The sequence below is a fragment of the Odontesthes bonariensis genome, chromosome 5, assembly GCF_027942865.1.
Source record: "Odontesthes bonariensis isolate fOdoBon6 chromosome 5, fOdoBon6.hap1, whole genome shotgun sequence".
NCBI lineage: Eukaryota > Metazoa > Chordata > Actinopteri > Atheriniformes > Atherinopsidae > Odontesthes > Odontesthes bonariensis.
In genome coordinates, this window is record NC_134510.1 from 29,078,753 (window position 1) to 29,105,076 (window position 26,324).

Consider the following 26,324-nt stretch of genomic DNA (forward strand, 5'->3'; position numbering starts at 1 on the left):
CAGCCGAAAAACAACAAAAGAAAAATGCTAATTTCCATGACCGATACCCACAAAAGCTGCATGCATATTCAGATGCCTAATCCCGACAATAGACACAAAACCAACCCAATTACATGACAACACACCCACAAAGCATTAGTGATGGGTTACAAGTAGGGATGTCCCGATCCGATCACGTGATCGGAAATCGGGGCCGATCACGTGGTTTCAGACTCGATCGAAATCGGACGTTACATCTCCATCAGCGATCGGATATATAGCCTATCTATATATGTATATTTATTCTCATTATTTTTTTTTTATCAGAACTAATAACAGCTTAGTATTTACTGTTATGTGGTGGTACAGAGTCAGACCGTCTCAACCTTAGACATTATATATGTAGACGCCTCATGGACCTCATTGGAGCTGACGTATCAGCACGGCCGCCATCTTGGATGGGTCTCCAATGCCCCCACATTGCATTTATTTCGACTGAGGAAGGTGTATATCCCCAACTACAATAATCATAACTCCCCAAATTTTTATGTCTATGGTCTCAACGACACACAGAAACAACATGTGCGGCATGACGTCACTTTGCTGCGTGTGTGCCGTAAAGCAAAGCAGAACCTGGCAGCAGCTTGAAGCTGGGGGTGCGAATGTCCCCGGTGTGGAGGTATTTTAAAGTGGATGACAAAAACGTTGCGATTGCAAACTGTGAGAAATGCAAACTTGGGATTTCAAGAGGTGGCAAGGACATCGCTAACATCCTTGATGAGAACAGGAACGCGCTCAAATCTGACATGGTAGAGATGTTGGTTTTCATCAAGAAAAAGGTACATTTCCTTCTGTGAAGCCAGAGGAGGAGAGTAAGAATTAGAAGTGCAGTTCCGAAAAGCACATTACTGGCCTTACTTTGTTTACATGCCTGCCAGGTATTTCAAGTTGAGCTGCTGCTCGTTTTTATATTAGACATTGTTGCACTAAACTACAATGTGAAGAATTTGTTTATTACTTGATTATTTTTTTTGTTCAAGCTACCCCACAGAAGTGCTCTGTTTATAAGAGTTAAATGATAAAATAAGTGAATAAAATAAAAAATTAGGGACATCCTGGATTGGTTTTTTCGCTGTTCTACATTTTTTTAATGTACTGTAGAAGTATCGGATCGGGACTCGGTATCGGTAGATACTCATAATCAAATGACTCGGACTCGGGGGCAAAAAAACCTGATCGGGACATCCCTAGTTACTAGTAGTGATCTCAAAGGAGTAATGACATTGTGAAGATATAGCTGATATTAGATTGGATCCGCAGCCTGTTAAATGTATTTCATATTTTGTGTGAAAAAACAGTCATCATGTTTCGTTTCGTTTCGTTTTGTTAATTCCAAGAAAAAATAATATACAGAACAAGCGGCTAAGTATTTGTGCAAAATCATGTAGATTTAAGATCATGGATTTAAGTAGATTTAAGTACATTATGACCAGAAACGTGGAAAATTACTACCACGGCTGTATAGGGATCAGAATAAGAGAAGGAGCAGCTGGCACACAAGCCAAATATATTTTTTGATTTCTTACCAATTGATTAAGCCAAAAGTGATGAGGATGGGCTGACTTGGCTAAACTTCTCAAATTGGAAAAGTATCTCTTTCCCAGAGTTTTTCTGTGACAGACAGCATACCATTAGGAAAGCGTTTTATTTGGCCCTGTCATTCAAGAGTACAATGTCTTGATTTTATGCACCAAATTCAGTTCTTATGTGGGTTGTCTCCAACCTCTTATAAAAATTGATTTTGAGAATGGCACAGCTGATAAATAGCCGACAATGTTCTGCTTACTGTCACTGGTGGCTGCTATTGTAAGCAACAGGCTATGTAGCTCATCTTGCAGTTATTTGGAACCGTTGTCACCTTACTGAAAAGTCAGCAGGTTGCATGTGATTCGTGTACACACACAGAAAACTTTTCATGCATTTTGTGATTACACAAGATAGGATTGGTCAATTTAATTAGTCAATAATTCAAATAGATCTATCATAAAATCCTGACAGTGATACGTGATCAGAGACAAGTGAATGCCACTGTCTTCCAATCAGCACAGAGCTGGAAAGAGTCTAAGAGGATAATTTTGTGTGGCTTTCTTGAAATTATAAACAGGCTTTGCTCTATTTGCTAAATCTAAATAAAAGTGTTGTTTTAACTTAAGCAAACAAATGTATATAAACTGAATTTTTGTGAACTACTGTGAACTACTAAGATCCAGCGTGTTTCATTACTGAAACCGAATCTGACTTGATAGGAATGATTGTCAGTCAACAGAGTGCTGTCAGTGGGATGTACTAACAGAGAATATGTAGGTGTTCTGATGTTGTATAGATGTTAAGAACAGGCTGGTAGATCCCCCCCCTACATTCTGTTTGCTGTCAGCTTCCATTATCATGCTTACCCAATGCACCATCACCACAAAAGTTCTGCATACCTTATGTCAAGAAACCAGTGTCCCTTTGAGAGAACTAGTCAGAGAGGGCTCTGGGCTAAAATCCCTTCTATTTCCTTTTATGACTGAAACAATGTTAACTTTAATGTATACAGTAAATACAGGAAAATAAGTTAAACTTGTGCACAGTTCATCATTTACTGCTTTTTGGGAATCATTTATGCTTTCATTTGTGAAAGCTCGTGCTTAAAAGTTTGTAACTGAAATGCAAAAAAAAAAAATCTCTCCATATCCCTTTAGGGGCTCCGTATTATCCATATACTGCAGTTTGTGAGGATTCTATTTATGAATAAGACATTAGATTAAAAAAAAAAAAAGTTTTTTCAGGAGTCTAAGTTTTCAACAGTTTGATACAGAGCTGAAAATCAAATCAATATTTACGTTAGCTGTGCTGGAGAGACTGACCCTGGGACATTTGTGTTTAAAGGTTCAAACTACAATATCTAAACCTTAGTAAAACCGCAACCAAGTATTTGCTATTCAAAGATATATGATGGTCTTAGCATTTGAAAATGACTTCAATCGTTAGCTGTTGTTGATTTATTTTGTCAAAAGTCTGGATCAATTGACTGACAATTTCTGCACTCATATAGATAATAACACATTCTAACAGTATTCTTATGCTGTTTATGTTGCTATACATAAAGTAATTTTCGCAATAAAATGATATGAATATCTAAAAGACTAAAGGCATCATTTAGACATAATATTCTGTGTGCTTTGATTAATAAGCAGTTCTCACAGTATTTAAGACTGGTAGTCTCAAATGCTGTGAACATGAAAATTAGGTTTGAGCACGTAAAACAAACTAAAAGAGCAATATCCCTGAGCAGAAATATACTTGCAAGGTAGCATTTCTGCTCCAGGTGCAAAAACGCTACCCTGAAACTCACTAGTTTCTGTCTAGTTAACTTCTGAAACTTTTGAGGTGGGGACAGTGGGTGATGTCTCGTCTCCCACTACGCAGTGTGTGTAGGGGGACTCGCGTTCAGACTCAGGCAGGCAGGCGGAGAAAATATTTGAAAATAAAACTAAAAGTACTGCAATTGCAGGGAGTCTAGTACAATAATTCAGAAAAGATTTTGACAGGGACTAATCTAAACTCTGCAAGAAAACTGTGTAGTCAATGAAAAAAGAAACAAGGATGAGGTTAAAAAATGAACAAAGGAAACCGAATAGTACATATACTAAGGCAAGTCAAGACTGATTGTACGTGTGTGTCAACTGTACTTGAACAAAACAAAAAACATAGACCATGGCATGTCCTTTGACCTTGTAGTCCCTTTTCCTTTATTCCAGCTCAGACATTTTAGTTGGCGAGGGCAATGAAGCAGTAGTACACAACAGGAGAACTTGTCAGTACTTATCGTAAAATTTCTATTTCTATTAAAGCTGCTTTGTGTGGATGTAGTAGAAGTAGTAGTAGTATCACAATAAGCCAAAATCCTAATATTTGTAGTTTAATTAGTTGTACCATGCAGTTTAAATTTGAATAGTAGTATATAGATTATAATTCGGCAAGTGGGTGATGGCAAGTGGGAGACGTGTGAAGAGTATTTTTTAGTAAAAGTATTGGAAATTGTTAGTTGAATAGTTGTAGGCATTGAGTAGAGTGAACAAAGTTAACAACGTTACTTGTAAATGTAATAGCTGTGGTGGTAGTGGCAGCAGAATTAGAAGTAATCTTAGTGATATTGGTATTGCTTAAATTAGAATATTTCTTATCCATCTCCAATACTTATACCACTTGAAGATAGCACATCAGAGAGAAACAAGTGTAACTTAACTGAAAAGTCTTTTATGGCCAATGCTTTAAATGGTCCATGAACATGAACTTATCTAACAATGACCAATCAACAGAGATGTTGTTGCGTGTCCCAGTCTCAAAAGACTCAAAAGTTAACCTGAGAGAAGGTATGTTTTCTCACAGGCAGTAAAACATGTTGTTGTATGCACTTTGGGGGCATAATTTCTCCCTTGCAAGAATATTTTTGTACTTGAGGATACTGCTCTGCATGCTTGTTTCACATACACTGCATTCATGGACTAAATACTGTATACTTCAAACGATCACTCCATTCACCAAAAGACTGCTCCAAGAAATAAGAGGCATTGAATTAACATGTAATTAGACAGAGATCAAGTTATTCATCCTGTGATAATAGGCATATGATTGCATTTTAGAAGGGTTTAAACATGACCTCTTGATCACTGTATTGTGACCTCAGCTACGTTTTTTTTTTGTTATTATTCTGTGACATGCCAGGAGACAAAATATTATGTGTTCTCCTATACTCTGTCAAAATGAATCCGTCTGGTTGTATTCTTTTGCAGATTGAGGAGGTAAAAATGTTGTCAACTTATTTTTTTAAAGAGAAAAGAAAACTGTCCTTCACAGTCAGATTTTCTGTATTAATTAATTATGAAATGTTATCCTGCTTTTGACTGAGAGAATGGTTAACAGAGAATGGTTTAACCAAATTAATGGTTTACAAAAATGAGTAATTGTGGAGCAGTGGAAAATTTGCATTTGTTTATTAAAAAATCCCTGCTTACACTGAAATCATACAGCAAAGTTTGAATGTCATGCACATGAACCCATGTCTATAAATGCATAAGTAAATTTGCCTTCACTTAAAGATAACATCTTATTTTTGTAACCTTAAGCTTTTCACAACAGATGGTGCAATTAATGGAAAGCACAGCATGGGAATGCAGTGCCTTTGAATTTTGATAGACTGAAACAAGTGGTAGTGATGGAGTGTTCAGATATGAGGCAAATATTACAGAACTCTTTTGACTAAAGGTTCTCTTCTATGCTGGGATGGTATTCCATGCCTTGGGCCATTCAAAACCATTTAAATGCATAGCAAAGCATCAAGAACTGTTGCTATTCTGTAATTCTGTGGCACACACACGGTTCAGAAATCCCAGCAAGCATTAGCAAAATCTTGCTCTCAAAATGAGCAGCATGTTAGTCAATATTCTCATTTAAAGAAGGCTTTTCCCCTTTAATGTGAAATATTTGTAGGGATTCCTTTAGGATTGTTTGTGCTGAAGGTGCTCTTCTGTTTCTAAAATACCCTGACATGATAAAATTAACATTTTCTCCATCCTGTCTCCTGTATTCATTCACACCTTTCTTTCCCATCCTCTGTCTCTATATCCTTCCAGGCCCAGACCATGGGGATGATGACAGAGTATTACCACTATATCTTCACCACTCTGGTAATGTACCATGCTTGTTAATGCAAATAGTCTCGTTTGTTCTCATCTCCTCACTGCTTGAGTTTTTGATGAATAGTGGCTAATTGCCAATAGAGCTTGGATCCAGTCCATAACATCAATTTTGTTTGACAAGCCAGAGGCATAATGGAGTCTTGGGTTTGCTGGAGTAAACACTCTGCTTTATAGTAAAGTTGACAGAAGTCTTTGAATACAAAACAACACATTCAGATTCAAAACTGAATCTTACTTCTAAATTAAAAGATAAACTCAAACCTCTTGCATATATGTAACAAAGAAAATCATTAGTAAATAAGATTGGATAGCTGAGAAACTGATATTTATTAATGTGAGACCCCATCAAATGTTTGATTGAGTCAACATGAATTAGATATACCTGGACAATACTAAAGGGTTGTAAGTGTGTATGTGCACCTGCAAGTGTGAATATAAACCGTTTTCCTAGAATCCCATTTATACTTGTCATCATTATGTTCACAGTAAGGATGTATCTAATTTGGAAACCAAATGTCAAATGCTAAACTCGAGCCACCAAAACAGCAGTTTACATATTCGTGGCTTACGTCAAGATGAATTTTTCAAAAAGCCATTATAGCGTTGTTAACCATATTCACTCCTGTTAAGTGTGCTGGAATTATTATGCTTTTAGTTACTTTATGTGGAAGTTATGCTAGGTCAGATATTCTGATAAAGAAGGACAGTTTCAGCTGAAATATATTCATCTCTTTTATAGAAAATATAAAAGTGGACCTATTATCCATGACAAGTTAGCTATGCATAAATGTTACATCTAAGGCAATAAACTACACTTGGGCCTAGCCATATGTTTGTGCCAAAAAAAAGGCATCTTTAAGGTAACTGTAATGTTAATTGTTTTCTATTTCTTAATAGTATCTTAAGTTCACACTAGTAAACAGATCTTGTCTGACTAACACAAGCAGGCCCAGCAGGCTGCTCCTCACTCTAACCCGGGCTATATGTTGACAAGGAGACTGAATGGGAATGAATACCAGCGTGCTCTGTGCTGTTCCTTTCACCCTCTGTTATTGTCTCTGTTTCTGCCTCTCTTGTGCACTCACACTCACTGTCTCTGCAGACTTGGCCAGTCTGTTTGTGATAATGTGATATGACATAGAGGTCCAGGCATGATGTATGTCATCTTTCACACTTGACAGCGTGGCAATGACATTGTTCTGCCATGTGTCATGTTCATGTACCATGTCTGTTGCTTTAATATGGAAATCTAAAAACTCCTTTATATTGCTGTAGCACAAGTTTATGTGTTTAAAAGCTTCCAAGCAGTTTGTTCAGCAAGGTATTTTCTTGAAAACTAACTTAAAAACTTTCATTTGATTTGTTTTTTATTTGTTCTTTTTTTCAACAAACAATATTTTCCACATAAAGCCAGGATATCTTTATAGAATCAGTGTGGGGCCTATCTAAAGCTGCAATATGCTGTCTTATTGACAGACATAGCATTAAGAAGATTATACCTGGCGGCTTGATTTGATCCAAAGTGATGAATACTTGCATGGTGAACATGGCAATACGATTTCCTCTCGATGGAATTCACTGATGTCTGTGTTTTATCTTCTGAGGTGGGGAAAGTGCTGACTTATTAGAGCGTGAAAAGGCAACAGCCCAGTGATATGGGGGTAATAACTTCCTTGTCCTTTGAAATGAGTCTGTCATAGCTTCTGTTCTGTAATAGCTGTGTCTGAGAACTTAAAGCTGAGAACTTCATGTTTGCCCCCACCATAATACGTCTGTGTGAAGAATGTTTTTCTGGTAAAGATTTCACTTTAACGCAATTGCAATCTTACTGAGTTTGTGTTATGTTTCTGTGTAGAATCAAATTTGAAAAAAAACTTTGAAGTCATTCAATACAAGCAATTCTGTCCCAGTTAGTTTGTATTCTTAGCATCAAAGCTAAGAAACCTGTGACCTTAACTATTTTCCCGTGTCATTTAGAACAACAGTGATTTAGTTTGATCTTTCATTTTGAAAGGAGGGACTGTATTGCATTGTAAAGTGTGGGGGGAAGAAATTTTTTTCTTAATGAGTAATGATGGTCCGTCTTTGGAGAGCGTCTTACATGCTCCTGTTCTCCCAGCAATAACCCCACAGGGTGTTAATGAAATATTTGTGTTCATCCAAATGTCTTTCCCAAGCCCTCCGGCCCATTCTGATATGACATGTGTCAACATGTGACTTCACACTTCAGTTACAATCGCTGCCCCAGAAATTACAGCAGCTCAAACTGAATTTCTTTTTACTTAGAAGTTGCCATGGGAATGCAAGTGTTGAATTATTAAAATGATTCAACTGAATGAGTTTTTTTCTTGTTCTTTAATTTTTCTGAGCTACCAAAAAATAATTAGAATCTGCCACCCTGAAATATGCACCCATACTGTTTTTTGTTTTTTTCAAGGGACTGTGATACAGAAAGACAAAACCTATCACAAGCTTGTGCCCTGAGCAGTATATTTCATTATTATGTAGGTACGAAAAAACAATAATAATTTGTCAATTCTAAAAGGATTTGACTCTGCCACCAGGGCCTTCTAAGATTTGATTTACAACATGGTCACTGCTTTGTACACCGTATCTAAATGTCCTCACTGAAAATGACTGAATCGCAGCATCAATTTACTTTATTACATTTTATGTAATGAAAAAATACAGGATGAATATTTTAAATGCACTCAGTGCTACATGACTAAATCAGGATTCTGTCCTTCCATCTCTAAAGGACATGATGGCCATTGACCTGGAGCCGTATCGCTTCTGTGGTGTCAACATGACTGGCTTCCGCATCCTCAATGTAGAAAATCCTCAGGTTGCATCCATTGTTGAGAAGTGGTCAATGGAAAGGCAGATACCTCTTAAACCAGATTCAGGCCTGCTGGAGGGCATCATGACGGTAAATTTGTTATTACTCATTGATATGTGTAAATTCAGTGCTGAATGCATGCATAAAATGAAAAACATATATTCTGTCTTTCCCATCTAATGTTGATTTTCAATTTGATAAATAGTTTCCACCCAAATGGTATCTCTGGTATCAAATGGTGTCTCTCTACAGGCTGAGCCAAACACAAATTCTGTATGAAATATTTTGATGAAATTCTTGAGATTGGATTCTGAAATTCCAAAATATGCTTATTTTTTTATTTTTAAGTATGGCCATTGATGTCCTAGATAAACCTAGAATTGTATGCACCTCAGTAACTCCTGTTTACTCATGGTTCTTGAGGGTAAAAATGTATTTTTGATTTGGGAGAGTAGAAGTCATGCCAGATATAGATATAGATATATAGATAGAGATAAGAATAGTCCAGAGTTACACTACAAATGTGAGTTACATTATGGTGTGAACACCATTCATTATTCCCATCTGCAGTGGTTATGCTTGAAATCAGCCACTCACTTCACTTTCTTTCTCCTAAGTGCCATATCTCTTCATAGCCATTCCTGTTCAACGGGTAGTTTATGTCAGTTGATATATCAGCATGTTTCATGAACAATTATAGTGATTTTGGCATGATAGGCACGATGTGAATCACATAAAGCTACAACTCAGAAATTTCCAAACAGATGTTTCAATTCAATTTTATTTTTAACAGGACAGTGCATATTAATAACATTACATCTGTAACATGCCAGAGTTAGCCAAAGGCTAGTTTTCATCTTTAGTCCTGTATATATTTTTACTCAGATCATCTAGTCAGCGATGTAAACAAAACAAAACGAGATTAAGCATTGGGTTATCAGTTGAATAAATGCACATAATCCCCATAGATAATTTATTATTTAAAGTCCTCACTAAAATTCGGAATTTATTCATAGTTCAAATCTAAAAGGTTATGGGACTTTTACCTGTAAAGAAAGTCTGAAAAACCTAAAATCCAGTGTGTGAGATGTGGTAAATGTGTGGCAAATTGCAACCAATTGAGTACATCATACCTATCCTAAAATTACAGTGGACACAGAAAATGCAAAAAAAGACTCTCTAGAGACAGTGTTAAAGATATTTAACTTAACATTAACATCTGCATTGAAAGTGATTGTGGATCTTGTATCAGCGTACAAAATTGACATATTGTGACCCAACTGTTTACTCCTTTCTATAGCCACCAGCTGAATTAATGTTCACCCCTTATTCCAGACAGATGCAGCTCTGACCTATGATGCAGTCCACATTGTCTCCGTCTCATACCAGCATGCTCCACAGATGACTGTGAACTCACTGCAGTGCCACCGCCACAAACCCTGGAGATTTGGAGGGCGCTTCATGAGTTTCATCAAAGAGGTGATGGGGCACCTTTGGTCTATTGCTGTTTGATTTCACAGTTATTTATTCTGGAGGATTTAGTTCAGAGGAAGACAGTTGAAGTGGCTTGAGGGTCAGGTGGTCATTTGGTTCATAGATATTTATCTAGCAAATCAATCACATCCACATGTAACATGAACTCAGCCTTCATGGATCAAAGCATCAAAGCAGCATTTTTGTCAGCTTTATGAATTCCACATATTCATAACCTATTTACAGTAACCTTTTCAAAGCACAACTTGTGTAATCAGCTTTTGTTTAATTTAACACGAGATTCTGACAGTGCCTCGAAATACAAAAACAAGCCCATACAAAATGGCAGATTGAGAATATGTAGAGATGCCACTATTTGTATCTTAGTTTGTACAAACAACAAAATCATCTGAATTTGTGTTATGTTTGGTTTGGAAATATTACAAATGATAGGAATTCCATTTGGTTTCCCTACACATTACGCTGTGCACAAGCTTTACTCTCCAGGAGGGATTCCTCATTTGTCTGAACTGAGAAGAGTGAAACCTTTTTCTATCAAGGTTTTGACAACTTAGTGTCCCCCGAAGGCTAGGTCTCCATGGTTGACCACCACTGCTGTTTCTTTTTTCACATCCTTCGCTTGCTGTCAGCATTTGTGACCAGATTTGAGGATGCTTTTTGGCAAGCTTGGGCATATTTTCCAGTAGAGTTCTCTCTTGAGTTTTGCTGGATGACAGTGAAGGAGTGTGTCTCTGTAAATCTCCTGATTCCTACGCATGCATTCATAGCATGGCAGTATGTAGTGACAACTGCATATTGTCTGCTAGAAGACTGGTCCCAGATCCAAAGTTAAAGTAGGCTGTTACAAAACAAACTAACCCCTTTGTCATATGCTGCCAATGCCCGGGCTGCACTTTGCCTTCAGTGAAACAGTCACAAGCACTGTCCTTCAGTTTATGAGAGAGATTTCTTGGGTTGTTAATTCCAACCCAGTTTAGCTTGTGTGTATGTGTATATGGGTATACGTGTGCTGTGGTCCATCAACATGTCTAAGAAGGATGCAGGGTGACCCCAGATACATGTTATTTATGGCCGCTCTCCCTCCAGCCTTCAATAAGTGCCACAATGTTAAAATCTAAGTACTGGATAGAAGGAGACCTTGCATGCACCATAGCTCATTGTTAAGCAGGGCCAGAATCAGATCTGAAAAAGAAAGCCATAACCTTTTTTGGCACTAATGTACTGCTTTGAAAGAAATTGTTGGTGTGTTAGAAGTTGGTCACAGCTTGTGGCTCCTTCAAGGGTTTCCTTCACAAACCGAGAGCATCCTTGAGAGAGCAATATTTTATCTTTCTGTATGGCATCTGAGGCATTCTCTCTACATGTATTCAAGCAATACGGTGTTTGGAATGTTTATAGCCTAAATCCTGAGCTCGCTTCAGTAAATAGGAAGTAAAATAACATTTTTCATTTGACCTGCAAAGGTAGGTATGGTGGGTTGATTCCAGATCATCTCAGGTTTCTATTCACCAAGTGTTCAAAACTGTCTCTTAGTCTGTGCATTGCACTAAAGTTAAGACTAGTAGCTTTCGATGAGGTACATTGCAATCAGTGAGGTGTTTGCAAGTTTACACAGTGATGTATTAATATGTATCTGCTCTTTGTCCTCTGCTAAAGTGGCCTGCTGTGGCCAGTCCAGAGAAACATACCATTCTGACTCTTGGCAGTGTCACATAACAAGTTTCTTTTTTTTTTTAATGCTGTTTTATTTATTCTGAACATTGTTGTGGTTTGTTGCTGAAACAGAACATAACTGTTGGTGCTCAAGAACTGTAGTGCAAAACCAAAGACAGAATTTTGGAAAAATCCAGCTACAAGCTTATACAGCTACATTTCAGGAAACATACTATTGAAAACTTGTGTTTTCTGTAATTTCCTGAAATGTCATAGTATTTAATGTTTTGTTATTTTCCTTTTTGCGCTCTCTTTGATTTGGCATTAGGTTTACTCAGTTTTTTCTTTTTCCTTCTCTTTTTCATTAAATTTTCTGTGTTGTGGTGTTCGCTGAAAAATATGTTTTGATGTGTTTTTTCAGATGTCTGTTTTCTTACGAATTCTTGGATGTCAGTTTCATTCTTGTATTTTCTGAAATGCTGTTCAGTTTTACAGTTCACGGCCGTCATAATAATTACATGTTGGTCCGTATAACAAACTTTTCTTGATGCATTAAAAGACTTGGTGAATAAGAAATGGACACAGTGATGACATCACTGTGATTTTGGCAAAGTTAGATTTGATCAGGAGCATAAATCAACTTTAAGTGTGCGATTTGGCTGGCTGAAATATTTAGCATATTAAGCCTTGTTAGAAAGGCCTGCAATGTAAGTACCAATTTGTAATTATATGTATTAAATTGTGTAATCTTCTGTAATAATTTCTAAGTATTCTACAACACCCAGAAATCATTGTGTTAATTGCCCTCTGCTATCTGATGCCTTAATATTATAATTTTTTTTCCAACTACACATAATCCATTATTGAAATTGTTTGTGTCAGAGCTGTAGAAACAATTCTGTTTGCCAGCCAAATGTGCAAACCCATGATTGCATATAGGCTTTACATTGTTACAATACACGAAAAACACTGCTGGTGTACATCTGTGGTAAATACGTTGAATAAATTAGTATTGCTTGCCAGTTTCCATTGATACACAGAAATATATATATACAGAGAGAGGGAGAGAGAGAGAGAGAGAGAGATTGGTTATAGAAACAAACAAACTCCTTCATGATTTACGCTTGCTTCAAAACAGGAGCATGACACGCTCCCAAGGTCGAATTGGCCCTCTGGATGGGATATGGCTTAGGCATATATGTCACTCTCTGAATTAAAGCTGTTTGAACATGCCACCCACCTCAGTGGCAGTAGGCTACAGGGAATGGCGTGTGGGAGGGTTTTGAAAAACAGTGCCACAAATTTCTCCATGAAGCTTGGATCTTCTCACAACAAGTTCCGGCAAGCTATATGCTGGACATATGACAGGTTGTGAGGTTGTCACACTTTGGGTTTTTTAACCATGGGGAAAGTGCTGTAGCTTAATGCACAATGATTGATCACCCTATTCAACTGAAACCTCTTATAGATCTTGTGCATGCATCAAAGACTGTGACTGAATGAAAGAGACGCCGCTGCCAAATGAGAAATCAGCGTCTGCAAACAAAAGCGTGAACAAATCTTGACACCACTTTTGAAATAAGGATTCACTCTGAATGGGTGAGCATGCAGTTCAAATACAAAGACAAAGACAATCAGTAGAGTCCATTTCATTAAGGCTTGAATATGACCAACTGTAAAAGTGAGAAGAAAAGATATGTGGCAGAGAGTGACATGTGTTTGCACAGGCACTCATCTGTGGAAATAGCGGGTATTAGGGAGTCATAACAGGGGGCAGTTACACCCCCCACCCCCATCCCCCCGTGAGGAATAAAGCAAAAGGAGATGGTTGTTAATTAACTCCATAGTCTGGAAGGAAAATGCGTTGGAGGTGTTGGGATGTAAAATGTAATTAAAAAAAGGAAATGCACAAGTGCAGTTTGTGTTTGTACTTTTGGTCTGTATGTGTGTGCTTGTGAATTACTCTCAGTAAAAGATAAAGAGTGTAGTATGATTTGTTGGCTGGACTTATGAAATTCCCTCTTACTTATTTGTTTATTGCTGTTGTACAAGTATTTTGTGCAGATAAAGAACACAATGTAGTGCATGCAACAGCATTACGTCCATGTCTTAAATCTACATCTTCATCTGTGAATTGTTAGTTTCATAAACCAAATATAAGAAAAACACATATTGATTACAGCTGATCAGAGATGTTTATATTCATCCTATATAGACTGCTCTCAACATTACAAAAATTAGTTTGGCAAGTTAGAGTTTCTGATATGACAAAAATAGGTATAAATATGCTGAAATGTCATTTTTCAGTCTCACTGGGACGGTTTGACTGGAAGGCTGTCCTTCAACAAGACGACTGGTCTACGCACAGACTTTGACCTGGACATCGTCAGCCTAAAGGAGGACGGACTTGAAAAGGTAACTTTAGTGTCAAACGTTGTTATCAAAGTAATCTTTATTCATATGAAGTAAGATGACAACGATGATGCTTCATCCCACACAGTGCATAGAAATACTGAATCTCTGCAATAACTATACCATAAAAAGAATTTAACGGATTAGTGATTTCAACGATTATGTTTCAGATTTTCCACAGTGTGGAACAGATAATACAGAATTGACAGTATCATTTACCTCCTAACAAGGAAGCAAATTGGCTGTTGTAACATAAACATAAGTTAGTGGATCATAAAGCAAATTGGATTAGGGTACACATTAGGGTGTTAATTGCTGCCTCTCTTAATGATAATTTGAGGTGATGCCCAAAATGCTGTTTGGGGGTAATGAGCTGTACAAGCATGTTTTACAAAAAAGAGAAAAAAAGAAGTGTAAAAAAAACAGCAATTTAGGTTGGGAATGTCGAACTTTTTTTTCTTATTCATCATTTATTTTTTGTAGCAAGCTGGAGGGCGACTACAAAAGCTATTCTCCTCTAAGGGGCTTTCATATATCATGGATACGTCAAATCATACGGATAAGTCCCATTATGACTTGCTCAAGTTCTCCTTAAAGGCTAAAGACTATTTAATAGCAGAGGATTTTCAGCTTGTAACCCTTCTGAATGGAGCTTGTAATACTACAGCTTTAAAATAATTCTCTCTTTCGCTGTCCCTTCATGTGGTCAATCAAGTTAAAGCACAATAATCTTGCAAAAATTATTTGATGCCATAATATATTATGCCATTGCACCTCTGACAAATCCTACGCTGAAGCATTTAATAGTTGATCCAACAGTATGCTGCACATTGCTAGCTTTTTTTTTCTTCTTGTATATCCATGGAATCGGCTTTAACTGTGGGAGCATGTTAAGATGTGGACTTTTTTTTCTCAACTAATCCATTGTGATTGAATATTATCCCAAGTTTGAGCTCATGCAGAAATAATGGACAGGTTTCACTTTCGCTCAACATGAGCATGCTCAGGATGGTGAAATAAATGCAATACTCTTTGTGTGGTTGCATGAGTAAATAACTTTTTTGCTAATCATGTTAAAGGAATTGAGCTAATTGTAATTATATACAATTAGAAGCGGTTTTGCAAAGCAGAAATGATTCTGGTGTTTTTAAATTCTCTCCTGGAGTCCTCTTCGGTTGTGTGACAAACTGAAACTAATGTGCTTTTCAAATTAGAGCATATGCCTCTCCCTGGATTAGGCATAGAGGACATTAACAGAGGTTTTTCATGCTTTTGTGTGGTGGTGGGCGTGGGGGTGTTGTATGTCTTTAAATGGATCCACCTCAAGCGCAAACCCGAGTGAATATTAAAAGCTCTGTGTGTAGTAATAGAGGAAATGGAGGAGGGTTTGGTGGAGTGCTTGACTTGCAAACAGAGATTGTTACAGACAGCCACAGGACTATTTGTGCTAATGATATGTTCCACTGTGTATCTCTACAATGTGCTGAGGAATTTGCCTAAGGGCTTCTGTATAACGTGTTTTATTTGTTCAAATCACTTGGCTTATCTTATTGAGATTGCAGTGAAAAAATATTTTCACGACTCAGTCTGGCCAATAACCTTTCTTTGCATTTAATTCAAATTTACTGTAAACGCTTTGCAATATTTGCTTTTTCTGTCAGTTTCTCATTGTTTAGCCATATATCTATTATCCGTCTCTTTGTGTGTCTGATGAATCAAATCCACTGTTTTACTCATCATTTTTAATATGATTCCACCTTTTGTAAATTGCTCATCATGCTTTATGTCTACCAAAACACATCCTTGACGACCCCCTGCTTTCCAAAGCACCTTAGCTTGCTGATAAAAAGGTGACTCAGCCAATCATCTAATGCTGCCACAGATGTGTTGAGCCTGGCACTAATGCAGGAGATGGTTGGCAGATGAGTCTGCTGAGGTCATAGCTCACCGACCGACACAGAACACTTAGCTGCACAGTTTTTATCTTCCACAGGTGGGGAAGTGGAGTGTGTCAGGAGGTCTTAACATCACAGAAGTGCCGAAGCGAAAAGGGATGAACATCACCGATTCCCTGGCTAACCGCTCCCTTGTCATCACCACCATTCTGGTAGGTCACATGTTTAGCCTGGTGTGTAAAATGTCCCATTCCTTACCTCTCCCCAGTGTTCCCACATCAAATTAAATTAAATCCAAGCCAAACTATTGGGTTTCGTATTTAATTTTTATATATTTGTCATGGTGATATTTATTGCAATCTGGAGAGAGAAAATAAAAGAATCCTTGTGCTCGTGTTACACCTCTTTTCTCTATAACTGAGACAGGATATGCTTAATACTTGTCAAATCAAATCACAACACAACCATTGTAGTCGTATTATGTATTATGAAAACTGAAACACAGCAGACCTTTAAGCTCTCAGAGGCCTGGAACTAAAAAAACATAGACAGGAAACACTGAAAAGGAAATAGTGTGATATGATAAAGTAGTTCTGGGAATACGTTAATTACACGTTCATAATGCATGAGCTAGGTAATGCCTTCTCCAGACCCACATTACCATTCATGTTTTTAGTTGTATGTACTTAACTCTGTCACTGGCTGTCTTTGTCTTTGCAGAGTTTTCAGGGAGGTGTTAGAACAGACGTAGCCCATACAACCCCTTCAAGCTACAATGATAAACACTGTTATCATGCCTATATTCAACCCCAAAGCTATAATTATGACATGCAAGGTCATTTTGGGCTATAATTAATGCCTCTCAGATGCCATCTATGTTAATTCTGTCTCAGAGTAAAGAAATGGAACAAGGGTTTAAGTGTTCTAATGTTGAACTACTGCACTGAAATGTACCAGTTACTGATTTTATGTCAGAGTGGTGTAATGTAGATTTTACTTCATTTTTTCCCCTCACTCTTCAAGTGTTACAATTGCACTTTTCTAAAACATTTTTCGGATCAGTTTTGTGTTAAAGCATGACATATACTTTTTAATTTGCTGTTTCTTTGGGAATCATTAGTTTAAGAACATAAAACTTTCCAACTGTAGAAAAGATACTCAACTTTAATATCAGTCTCCCCTCGTAGCATAATGAAATTGCATCAAACTGATTCTCAGTGATGCATGAACAAGACGTCTGACAGCTTTATAGTGATAACTCTGTAGAAGAGATTAAGGCACTTAATGTGTTTTTTTCCCCTTACATTAATTGTTTGCACTCCATTGCCTGTAATGTCTTTGCGGAGGCCCACCTTCCTCCTCTTTCTGTTATGCACGCCCATGCTGCGACTTTGAGGGTAGAGCGGGTATAAACACTTTGATTTGAGTCCAAACCTTGGGGAATAGCAAAAACTGGAAGGCTAGAAACAGATGGTAATGGCTTTTTCCCTTAACATGCAAACTTTTTGATCAAGTTAATTGGACAACTTGAGCAAAGTTTGTTGCTAAGCATTTGCTCTCTAAATGCTTTGTTATCAAGTATAACATCTAGGTCATCCTAGATGATATTTCCAAAAGGCTTTAAACAGTATAACAAAGGTTTTTTTTTCATATAATGAATGCTTTACAAGGCATTCCAATTTAGGTAGAATAATTTAAAAAGCTTTTAATTTTTATATATATATATATATATATATATATATATATATATATATATATATATATATATATATATATATATATATATATGTTAATCAAATGTGTACATGGAGAGAGAGAGAGAGAGAGATGGATAGATGTCCACATGCCACCAGCACATGGGGTTGTGTTTTTAGTTTCCCCCTCCTGCACTGTATCCACACCACCTTTGCCTCCCCCTATAAAACTAATTTCCTGAGGGAATTAAGAGTGTCATAGCTGCCTGTTTTCTCTTTGACTGCATCTTTTTGCTTAGTGTCACACACAAAAAGGGGAAAAAAAAAAAAACAAGATGCAAGGGGTCACCTTCACAGGAGAATCAATTACTCTGCTTCTGAGCTCAGTTAGTAAATTATACATCTGGCTTTTGGGGGCAATAAATTGTACTATGACTTTTGCATAAATGGACCAACATGTTTTGAAATGCACAGCAGGATGTGCAAGTCTGTCTGGCAGGGAAATGGTAACAGGCACTAAATAAAGGAAATCATTTATGAGCAATTCAGTGTTAGTCATTGTCACTGCAGGCATCAGCTCAGTTGCTCTCCCTTGGAGGATGGTGACAATTGATGAAGGCACCATCGTGGGCATGTTCCATTTCACTGCTGCATTCTGCTCCTAATCAGGCTTTTATGCAGGCCGAATTATGAGCAGACAGGCAGGGTATTACAGGCCACTAAAGAGTGTCAGCTACCTGACCATAAAATGAACCGACCTGTGCACAGCTGAATAGGTCAGTGCACAATAGTGGGAGTAGGATTAGTTAGCTCAACAGTGGAGACACATTTATAGAACAGTTTCAACATTACTTCTGTGTGCGTTACCATTATTTTTGAGAACATAATAAAGGGTGATACTGCAGAGGACATTTACATATATTCAAGTTTTAATCTTGCCCACAACTCCGATCGTTATTATATCTGTGTAGAAAAAAATTCAACCTTGTTTCATATTTTAACACTCCCTGTATCCACACACTGAACTTGAAGCTGCTGTCACTATTTGTTAAGTGCAACAGCGACTCGTCAGCTCAGATCACTTTGCTTCAATTAGGTGTATGTGCTGAAACAAATTGAAAAAGCTGACCTCACCATGGCTTCTCATTTGATCTTTTGGGTCCGTGCAGGAGGAGCCATATGTCATGCTTAAGAAGTCTGATAAGGCGCTGGTTGGGAACGACCGATTCGAAGGATTCTGCATCGACTTGCTGAAAGAGCTTTCCAGCATCCTGGGCTTCACGTATGAGATCCGTCTGGTGCCTGATGGGAAATATGGCTCCCAGGATGACAAGGGCCAGTGGAGTGGCATGATTCGGGAACTTATTGAACATGTAAGTCTGAGTTCTTTGTCGCATTTGATTTTTTTTCTCCAGTGACTTCTGAGACTCAGATGTAACTACTACAACAACTTATTTGCAGTTGGAGACAGCAGTAGATTGACTTATCTTAGCATAAGCATTATAAACCACGAGCCTAGCTTCACACGACAGTAATGAATTAAGCCCGCCAGTACCTGCAAGGCCCACTAATTAACACAGTGTGACTTATTTGTTTAAAAGTTGCAAAAGAAGAAATTCACCTTGTTACAAGGGTAATGTGCTTGATATTTTTTGGCCTTGGCAGTTGCTAGGCACCCACAAAGCTTTCAGGAATATACAGCCATGACGATACACTTTACATGTTAATTTTGCTGGCCTGAGAAGACGATTTTATTACTTTTCGGGCAGAGTAAGGTTACTTGTTTCTTTCTGCCAGGAAAACTTATCTATTCAGGTATCTTTTTGTCAAGTTCATTTAAAAGCTAACTTGCAAATTTCGCACGTCAAACTATTTCTTTTATGTATGCTACACACACTTTACCAGAGTTCTGTATGAACCTGTATCTGTGTAAATTACAAAAGCATGCCACTGAACCAGATTGCAGGTCATGTCCTCCATTTAGACAGTGATTTATATATGACTGAATACAAGATAGGAGGAGCCTGCAGAGCTGTCAGTTACGTTTAAGGCACATTTATGTCAAGGTTGCTTAAAATGTTACAGGTGTGTTGATGCGGCTCAGTGAGACTCAACACTTCCCGCTGCTGGATAAAACAGAGACCTCATATGAGCCTGCGATAGCGCATATGCTGTAAGGATTCAGGCTACAACACTGACAATCATCTTTCTGAGGGATAGCGGGCCGTCACAGCCATCTGTGTCAGACTCAAAGCCTCAGTGGCCATGAAACAGCCTCACATCCAAGTGATGGCGGGAATTCTCAGGTGGCATTTCATAAGTGTCCCTGTCGGTACTCTCCCTTTGTCCTCAGCCCCATTAGTTCACCGCTGTACTCAGCTGAAAACTTGTAAAAGCTTAAGTGGCATTTAGTACACATTTAGTACAGAGAATTGTGTGGCAGGAGTCAATGGCTTGGTGCTGAAAGGACTGGAAAAGGAAGGCTCCCACTGCAGCACTTCTACATCTAAGCTTTTTGCCAGTTCTGTGATGATAACAATAACCGAGGAACAAATGGATTTACCAAAGACGGTGAAGGAATGGCTCTATCATTCAACAGCAGATAGTTTATTTGTATGGCTTTAAAGGGAAAAGATGCAAGTTGCCAAATCGATTCTGTTCATAAGATAAACAAAGAAAAGTAGTGTTGTTATTCTCTTTTTTTTTTTTTTTTTTAATAAGGTTGTCATGTACCGTCTGGTGATTGAAACATCTGCTCTGACTGTAGATTTAAGCTGTTGAACACAAATACATATACAATTTAGAAATATAGCAAATATAAACCTGTGTATTAAATATTTTGTTTCCTATATACATTTAGCTTTTTTATATTCATTGCCAGCAGCAGAGCAGGAGATTAGCATCTATACCGCTGCTTATTGCCTTTAGTGCTTCTTATCAAGTGACCAAGGATGCATAATGATATTTTTGTGGATTTTTGGTCGGCTCTATTTTGTGGTCCAGTGCTCTCCTAACTCTGCTTGTGTGGATAAGCTGATCACAAGTCAGCAGACTTGAAACATAAACTTAAAGGGAAGCTCAAACGATCTGAACCTGAGATGAGAGACTGGTACGGATGGTGATTTGAGAGAAATAAAAAATCTGAATCAATTCCATTCACTGTGTACACCTTATACAAAGAGATGGAGAAATGAAAGTAAATGCACAGTTACATTTCTTATCTCTTCAGTTTGTATTTGTAATTGCTTTCTATGAACCACTTAAAAACCTATTGCCCCATCCTTAAGTATTCAGCAAGATAAGCTGAATAAAATCAGTGCTTTCATTCAGAGGGGTTACAGTAAGATAAGGTCTAAGGTATGAAAGGTGGAAATTGTGTTTTAGCAGATAATATGGTCCCAAAACACAAGGCTCATAGATTCACTCTATCATCTCACTTTCTGTACCCTTATAAATTATAACTGAATTACAGAATCGCATAAAACCAAGAACAAGACTTGGGTTTGTTAATATAAGTTGTAAGCTTTCATCTCTGTCGTTGAAACTTTTCATGCAACAGAGGATGTGATAGAAACAGAGTAAAACCTTTATATCTGAATATGATATCATGAGATTTACTTCCCATTTAACTGAAGTTTCAGAATGAGAAACTGCATAGTTGCAAAGTGCAACAATTTACCATTGTGGAACGCGCAATACTTTATTTTCCACTCCCAAGGCTCACTGCTGTGCCAACGGGCATTGTTTAGAAGACGTTAAATGATGCAACAGGCCTTGTTAAACTTGATTAAGTCAAAATAGATGATCACTTTAATCATGCTGTGGTGTAAATGTTAATAGCGTCCTTAGCACATCATTTGTTTCATGACAATTAATCTTTGCTACGACATGATTCACTGAAAGGTTATAGCCAGTGCAATTCCGGTGCAGCTCGATGGTTGGGTAGATTTGTGTTAGAAAGGAAGAGCTATTCTATAACTGGGTAACACAGTTTGCAATTCTTTTTCAGAAATATTCTATTTCAAGAAGCATATGACAAGTGTGATTTTGACTTTTATCTGAGACAACAGGATGACTTATCTGTGAGCGTGACTGACCCATAGCTGCAAGGGCACAAGTTGAACTGCCATGACAGCCAAAACAATTCTGTCGTGCCTGCCTAAAGCCCCCTGTTATAGGCCACAACAGACTTGTATTTACACAAAGCAAGATGTTCTTGGTAATTAGTTATTTTTATATTATTTATATGTAGCTACACACACACACACACACACACACACATACACACACATATATTCAGTCAGATGTTTTTTTACATTAAGTCGTTAAGATAGTTCAGCAAAAGGTTTCTGCAAATACAACACGCTGTGGTAAAGCAAGATATGCATTTCAATCCACTCTAAATGCCGAAACAAAGACCAAAATGGTCAACATGTCAACATCTTATCTAAATGCTATACACTCCAGAATTCAGAAGTGTGCAAACGTTGGTTAAAAGGGTAAAAAGACTTGAAATCGTCTTTTATGTGAAACCTTTTTGCTGACATTTTGTCTTATGTATGTTCAGTAGATTAAATCTTACGTGGATTGTTGGTGGTAACATCTTGATTCTTCAAGGCTGTCGACAGGTGATGAGGACTGGAGAGACAGCTTGGTCATGGCCGCCATCTGCAAACCCAGATAACACCAGGCCATGTGGCACATAGCAGGGCATTATCAGGTTATCTTGCCTGGGCACAGTTTGTGTGCATAAGCAGAAAGCAGAACAACAACATGCGGCATGTATATTAGCCCAGCATAGGGATCTCTGGAGTCACATGCTGGTTGATCTTACGACTGAGTGGCAGGTTGGTCCAAAGCTGCAGTTGGCAGCAGCAAGTACGTGATGTGCAAATCTGAATAGTTTAAGCGGGACAGCAGATGCACGGCAGGAGACACTGGTTTCACCATCTTTGTATTTCCTCAGAGGCCACTGCGTATATAACCACTATGGTGCATTCCACAGGAGCACGTTATCTTTGATGCCACATGCATGGAGGAGATGTTTTCTTTTTGACCTTTGTTTACTTGAATGTTGTAGTTATCACATGGATCTGATGGATGAGCTGTCAAAGCAACAGATAAACTTTAATTCATGCTGAGAGTAACCTGAAGGTCTTAACAGGAGAATTTTTAGTAAAATAAAAAACATGCGCAAGAACAAAAAGACATCAAATATGCTGCAGAATACATTGGTCACTTAAATTCAAGTTTGACTGGATCTAATGGTTTTGCAGTTCCAAAACAAACCGGAGAACTAATTACTTGAGTCGAAAATGCCACATGGTGAACTATTGTATGTATAAAGTCCATTTTCCTTCCTTTACTCAGTATGTAGGAAGTAAAAAAGGCATCCCTTTGTCTGATGGGTCATTTCTTGAAAAGGAAAAGGTATCAGAGCGTGAAGCAAGCAGCTGGTTTCATTAACCTCTTGCCCAGCCTTCTTGTAGGATAAGGCTTGGGGGAGAACAATATGAATGTAACCTTGTGGATATACAGTTATACACATCATAATACAACGTATCCCATCAAGCTCAGCCATGTGCAGTGAATAACTTTATGTGATGTCATATGTCATACTAGTCACACTATATTTTTCATTTGTTTAGTTTTATTTCCCAAAATATGTCACTAAACAATGATAGGAATTCACCAAATTTTGAATTAAGTAATTATTCTATTGTTTTTACTCACAATGAAAATCACTAAAAAGGAAATTATTATTATTTTTATTATTATTATTAGTTTGTTATTTTATGGATAGTTTACCAAAAGGGGTCATAAACGGGTCATTGAGATATTAGATCTCATCTCTTTTGAAAAGTATCATAGCTGTTCTATCTGATGTTAAGACGTATCAGTCTGAACCAACAGACAGTGCTACCTCTTGGACCACAAATCAAACGAAATTACCATTCACTCTGTGCTATTTTTCTTTGATTTTCCACAATAGAGAGCAGACTTGGCAGTGGCTCCTCTCACCATTACCTACATGCGTGAGAAGTTCGTTGACTTCTCCAAACCCTTCATGAACACGGGGATCAGCATCCTTTACCGCAAACCCAATTCCACCAACAACGGCTTCTTCTCCTTTCTGAACCCCATGACTCCAGACATCTGGGTGTACATTCTCCTGGCCTACCTGGGTGTTAGCTGTGTTCTTTTTGTCATTGCTAGGTAAGTACAGAAGTTATCAGTTGTTTTTCCTTTCAATCCTTCATGCATTTCCCTGTGGTATTTCTAGCAGTCATTGTAATTTACTCTGTTATCATTGCAAGTTGAATCCTACTATGTTAACTGCTGAGTAGTGATGAGGGCAGTTATGTCTGCATAGGCCCTCTACCAGGGGTGGAAAGTAACGAATTACATTTACTCACGTTACTGTAATTGAGTACTTTTTATGAGTAATTTGTAATTTTCTGAGTAGTTTTTGAAATGTGTAATTTTTACTTTTACTCGAGTACATTTTGACCCAAGTACTTTTACTTCGCTACATTTGAAACCCCTCACGTTACTGAGTAAAACAAATATTTATGGTGAAAAATTAAATGCGGGCGGAAATTTAAACAGCTGTCCCGGAACTGAAAGTCAATAGCTGGGTTTCACTTGACGTCACTTCTGTATTTTCTAAGCGCACGAACCTAAGTGGTGGGCAACTGGAGCTGGAGCCCATTTAAAACCCTGTGTTTTGTCTGCCACTTTTTTGCCCAAAATGCCTCAGTTTTGTGCCGTGTTTGGATGTAGCAATCGGTCTAGCCGAGAGAAGGGAAAGGGTTACTATCGAGTACCTAAGGTTATCGCCCATAGAGGTGAGAAATGGAAAAAACTCACAGAACAACGCCGCAAAAAGTGGATAGCTAACCTACGTTTACAGACTGGAGGAGCTGAATCTGCAAATGCTCGTGTCTGCGGTGACCACTTTGTCAAAGGTATGTGCGAAATCTAACTGTTTTGTAGTAGTGCAGTAAAGTATTATAAATGCCAATCAACAGTAATGTAATACGGGCTACATTTAGGCTTTGTTTTGAAGGCTGCCCCAGCGCGTTGTTGGCTACTGAGTCAGTGGACTGGGCTCCGACGTCAGTATTTGGATATTTGGATCTCGGCATTTTATCAAAACATAAACATTTTTTATTGTTATTCCACAATGAAGTCCCGCAGGTCAGAGGGTTCTGGGGAATTGGAGGGGTACCTTGCCTGTGTGTCGGAGAGCATGGACCTGCTGAACTCCTTCCCAAACATTAAGAAGCGGTCTCTGAAACTCAACACAGGCCTTCCAGCCTCAGCTGCCTGTGAGAGGCTTTTTAGTTCAGCCGGGTTGCTCTTCACAGCAAAGAGAGCAAGACTTACAGCAAAAAACTTCGAAAATCAGCTGCTGCTGAAATTGAACAAGAGCTTTTCCGGTCTAAAGTTGTAGATTACTGGCAGATTTGTGGGATCCTGTGGGCACTGTATTTTGTATAGTGGGATCCTGTTAGTTTGTTTTATTTTGAGATATGGGATCCTATGGCATTTTATTGTGAATAGTGGGATCCTGTGGCATTTTAGTTTGATTTGTGGTATCCTGTGGGCACTTAATTTTGTGTGCATTTTGTTTTTTTAATACTTTGATTGTAGTTTAAATTTCTTTATTCTTATCATAGTGTTGTCCATTGGACAATAGGACTGAAAATTGTTTGCACTTTATTCAATTCAATTCAATTCAAAAATACTTTATTTATCCCAGAGGGAAATTAAATGTTGATGTAACTCAATTAAATCAAGGAGTTATTATAGATGCTGATGCCTGTGGGCAGGAAAGATTTCCTGTAGCGGTCCGTTTTGCATCCAAACTGAAGAAGCCTTTGACTGAAGAGACTCTGTTTTCCGATGACAGTCTCATGGAGAGGATGTTCAGGGTTGTCCATAATTATGGTACAAGTTGTGACTGTCCTTGTGAGGAAGTATGTTCCTGAGCCCACTTGATCTTTTGCAAGTGTGGATGTGCACTTTAATACACCTCGAAATAGATTAAAACAACTTGTACTGAATTTGATTCATGACTCATCCTTTTTTGCATTAAGAAACTGAAAGTAATTAAGTAACTTTTACTCATATTACATTTTAAATGAAGTAATTTTGTACTTTTACTCAAGTAAATTTTCAGATGGGTAATTTTACTTTTACTCTGAGTAGAATTTAGGCAAAGTAAAGATACTTTTACTTAATTACAATTTTTCAGTACTCTTTCCACCTCTGCCCTCTACAGCTCAGCAGTGGGAGGAGGGATACAAATCCAGTGGAGTTGCAAAGTCTCATTCAGTGTGTCATTTCTAGTTTCCTGTGTGAAGTCTGTAGGAACTGGCAAGGCAGCTTAAAACGACCCTTGAAGAAGAAGTAAAGAAGAATAACTCATCTAATTTCATATTCAGCAGCATAAATGAAAAAGAAAAATGATTCACACCTTAAGTGAAATTGCATCAGAGGAGGCTATTTATAGTTAACAATCATTATGGTTATGAATGATGAAATTCAAGCATGGTAAGTCAGTTACACGTACTATAGACTGAAACTAGCTTTTTTTTGTTTTCTTTTA

General features: G+C 37.8%; 1 protein-coding gene across 1 annotated transcript in view; it reads left to right on the top strand.

Moving 5' to 3' along the window:
- Positions 1 to 26,324, top strand: part of grik3 (glutamate ionotropic receptor kainate type subunit 3) — a 100,653-nt gene that overhangs the window by 58,084 nt on the left and 16,245 nt on the right. The window contains exons 5-11 of the mRNA XM_075466005.1: positions 5,658 to 5,711; positions 8,482 to 8,652; positions 9,898 to 10,041; positions 14,017 to 14,124; positions 16,115 to 16,228; positions 18,880 to 19,083; positions 23,703 to 23,926. Of these exons, the coding sequence (XP_075322120.1) occupies positions 5,658 to 5,711; positions 8,482 to 8,652; positions 9,898 to 10,041; positions 14,017 to 14,124; positions 16,115 to 16,228; positions 18,880 to 19,083; positions 23,703 to 23,926 (1,019 nt within the window). The remainder of the gene's footprint in view (positions 1 to 5,657; positions 5,712 to 8,481; positions 8,653 to 9,897; positions 10,042 to 14,016; positions 14,125 to 16,114; positions 16,229 to 18,879; positions 19,084 to 23,702; positions 23,927 to 26,324) is intronic.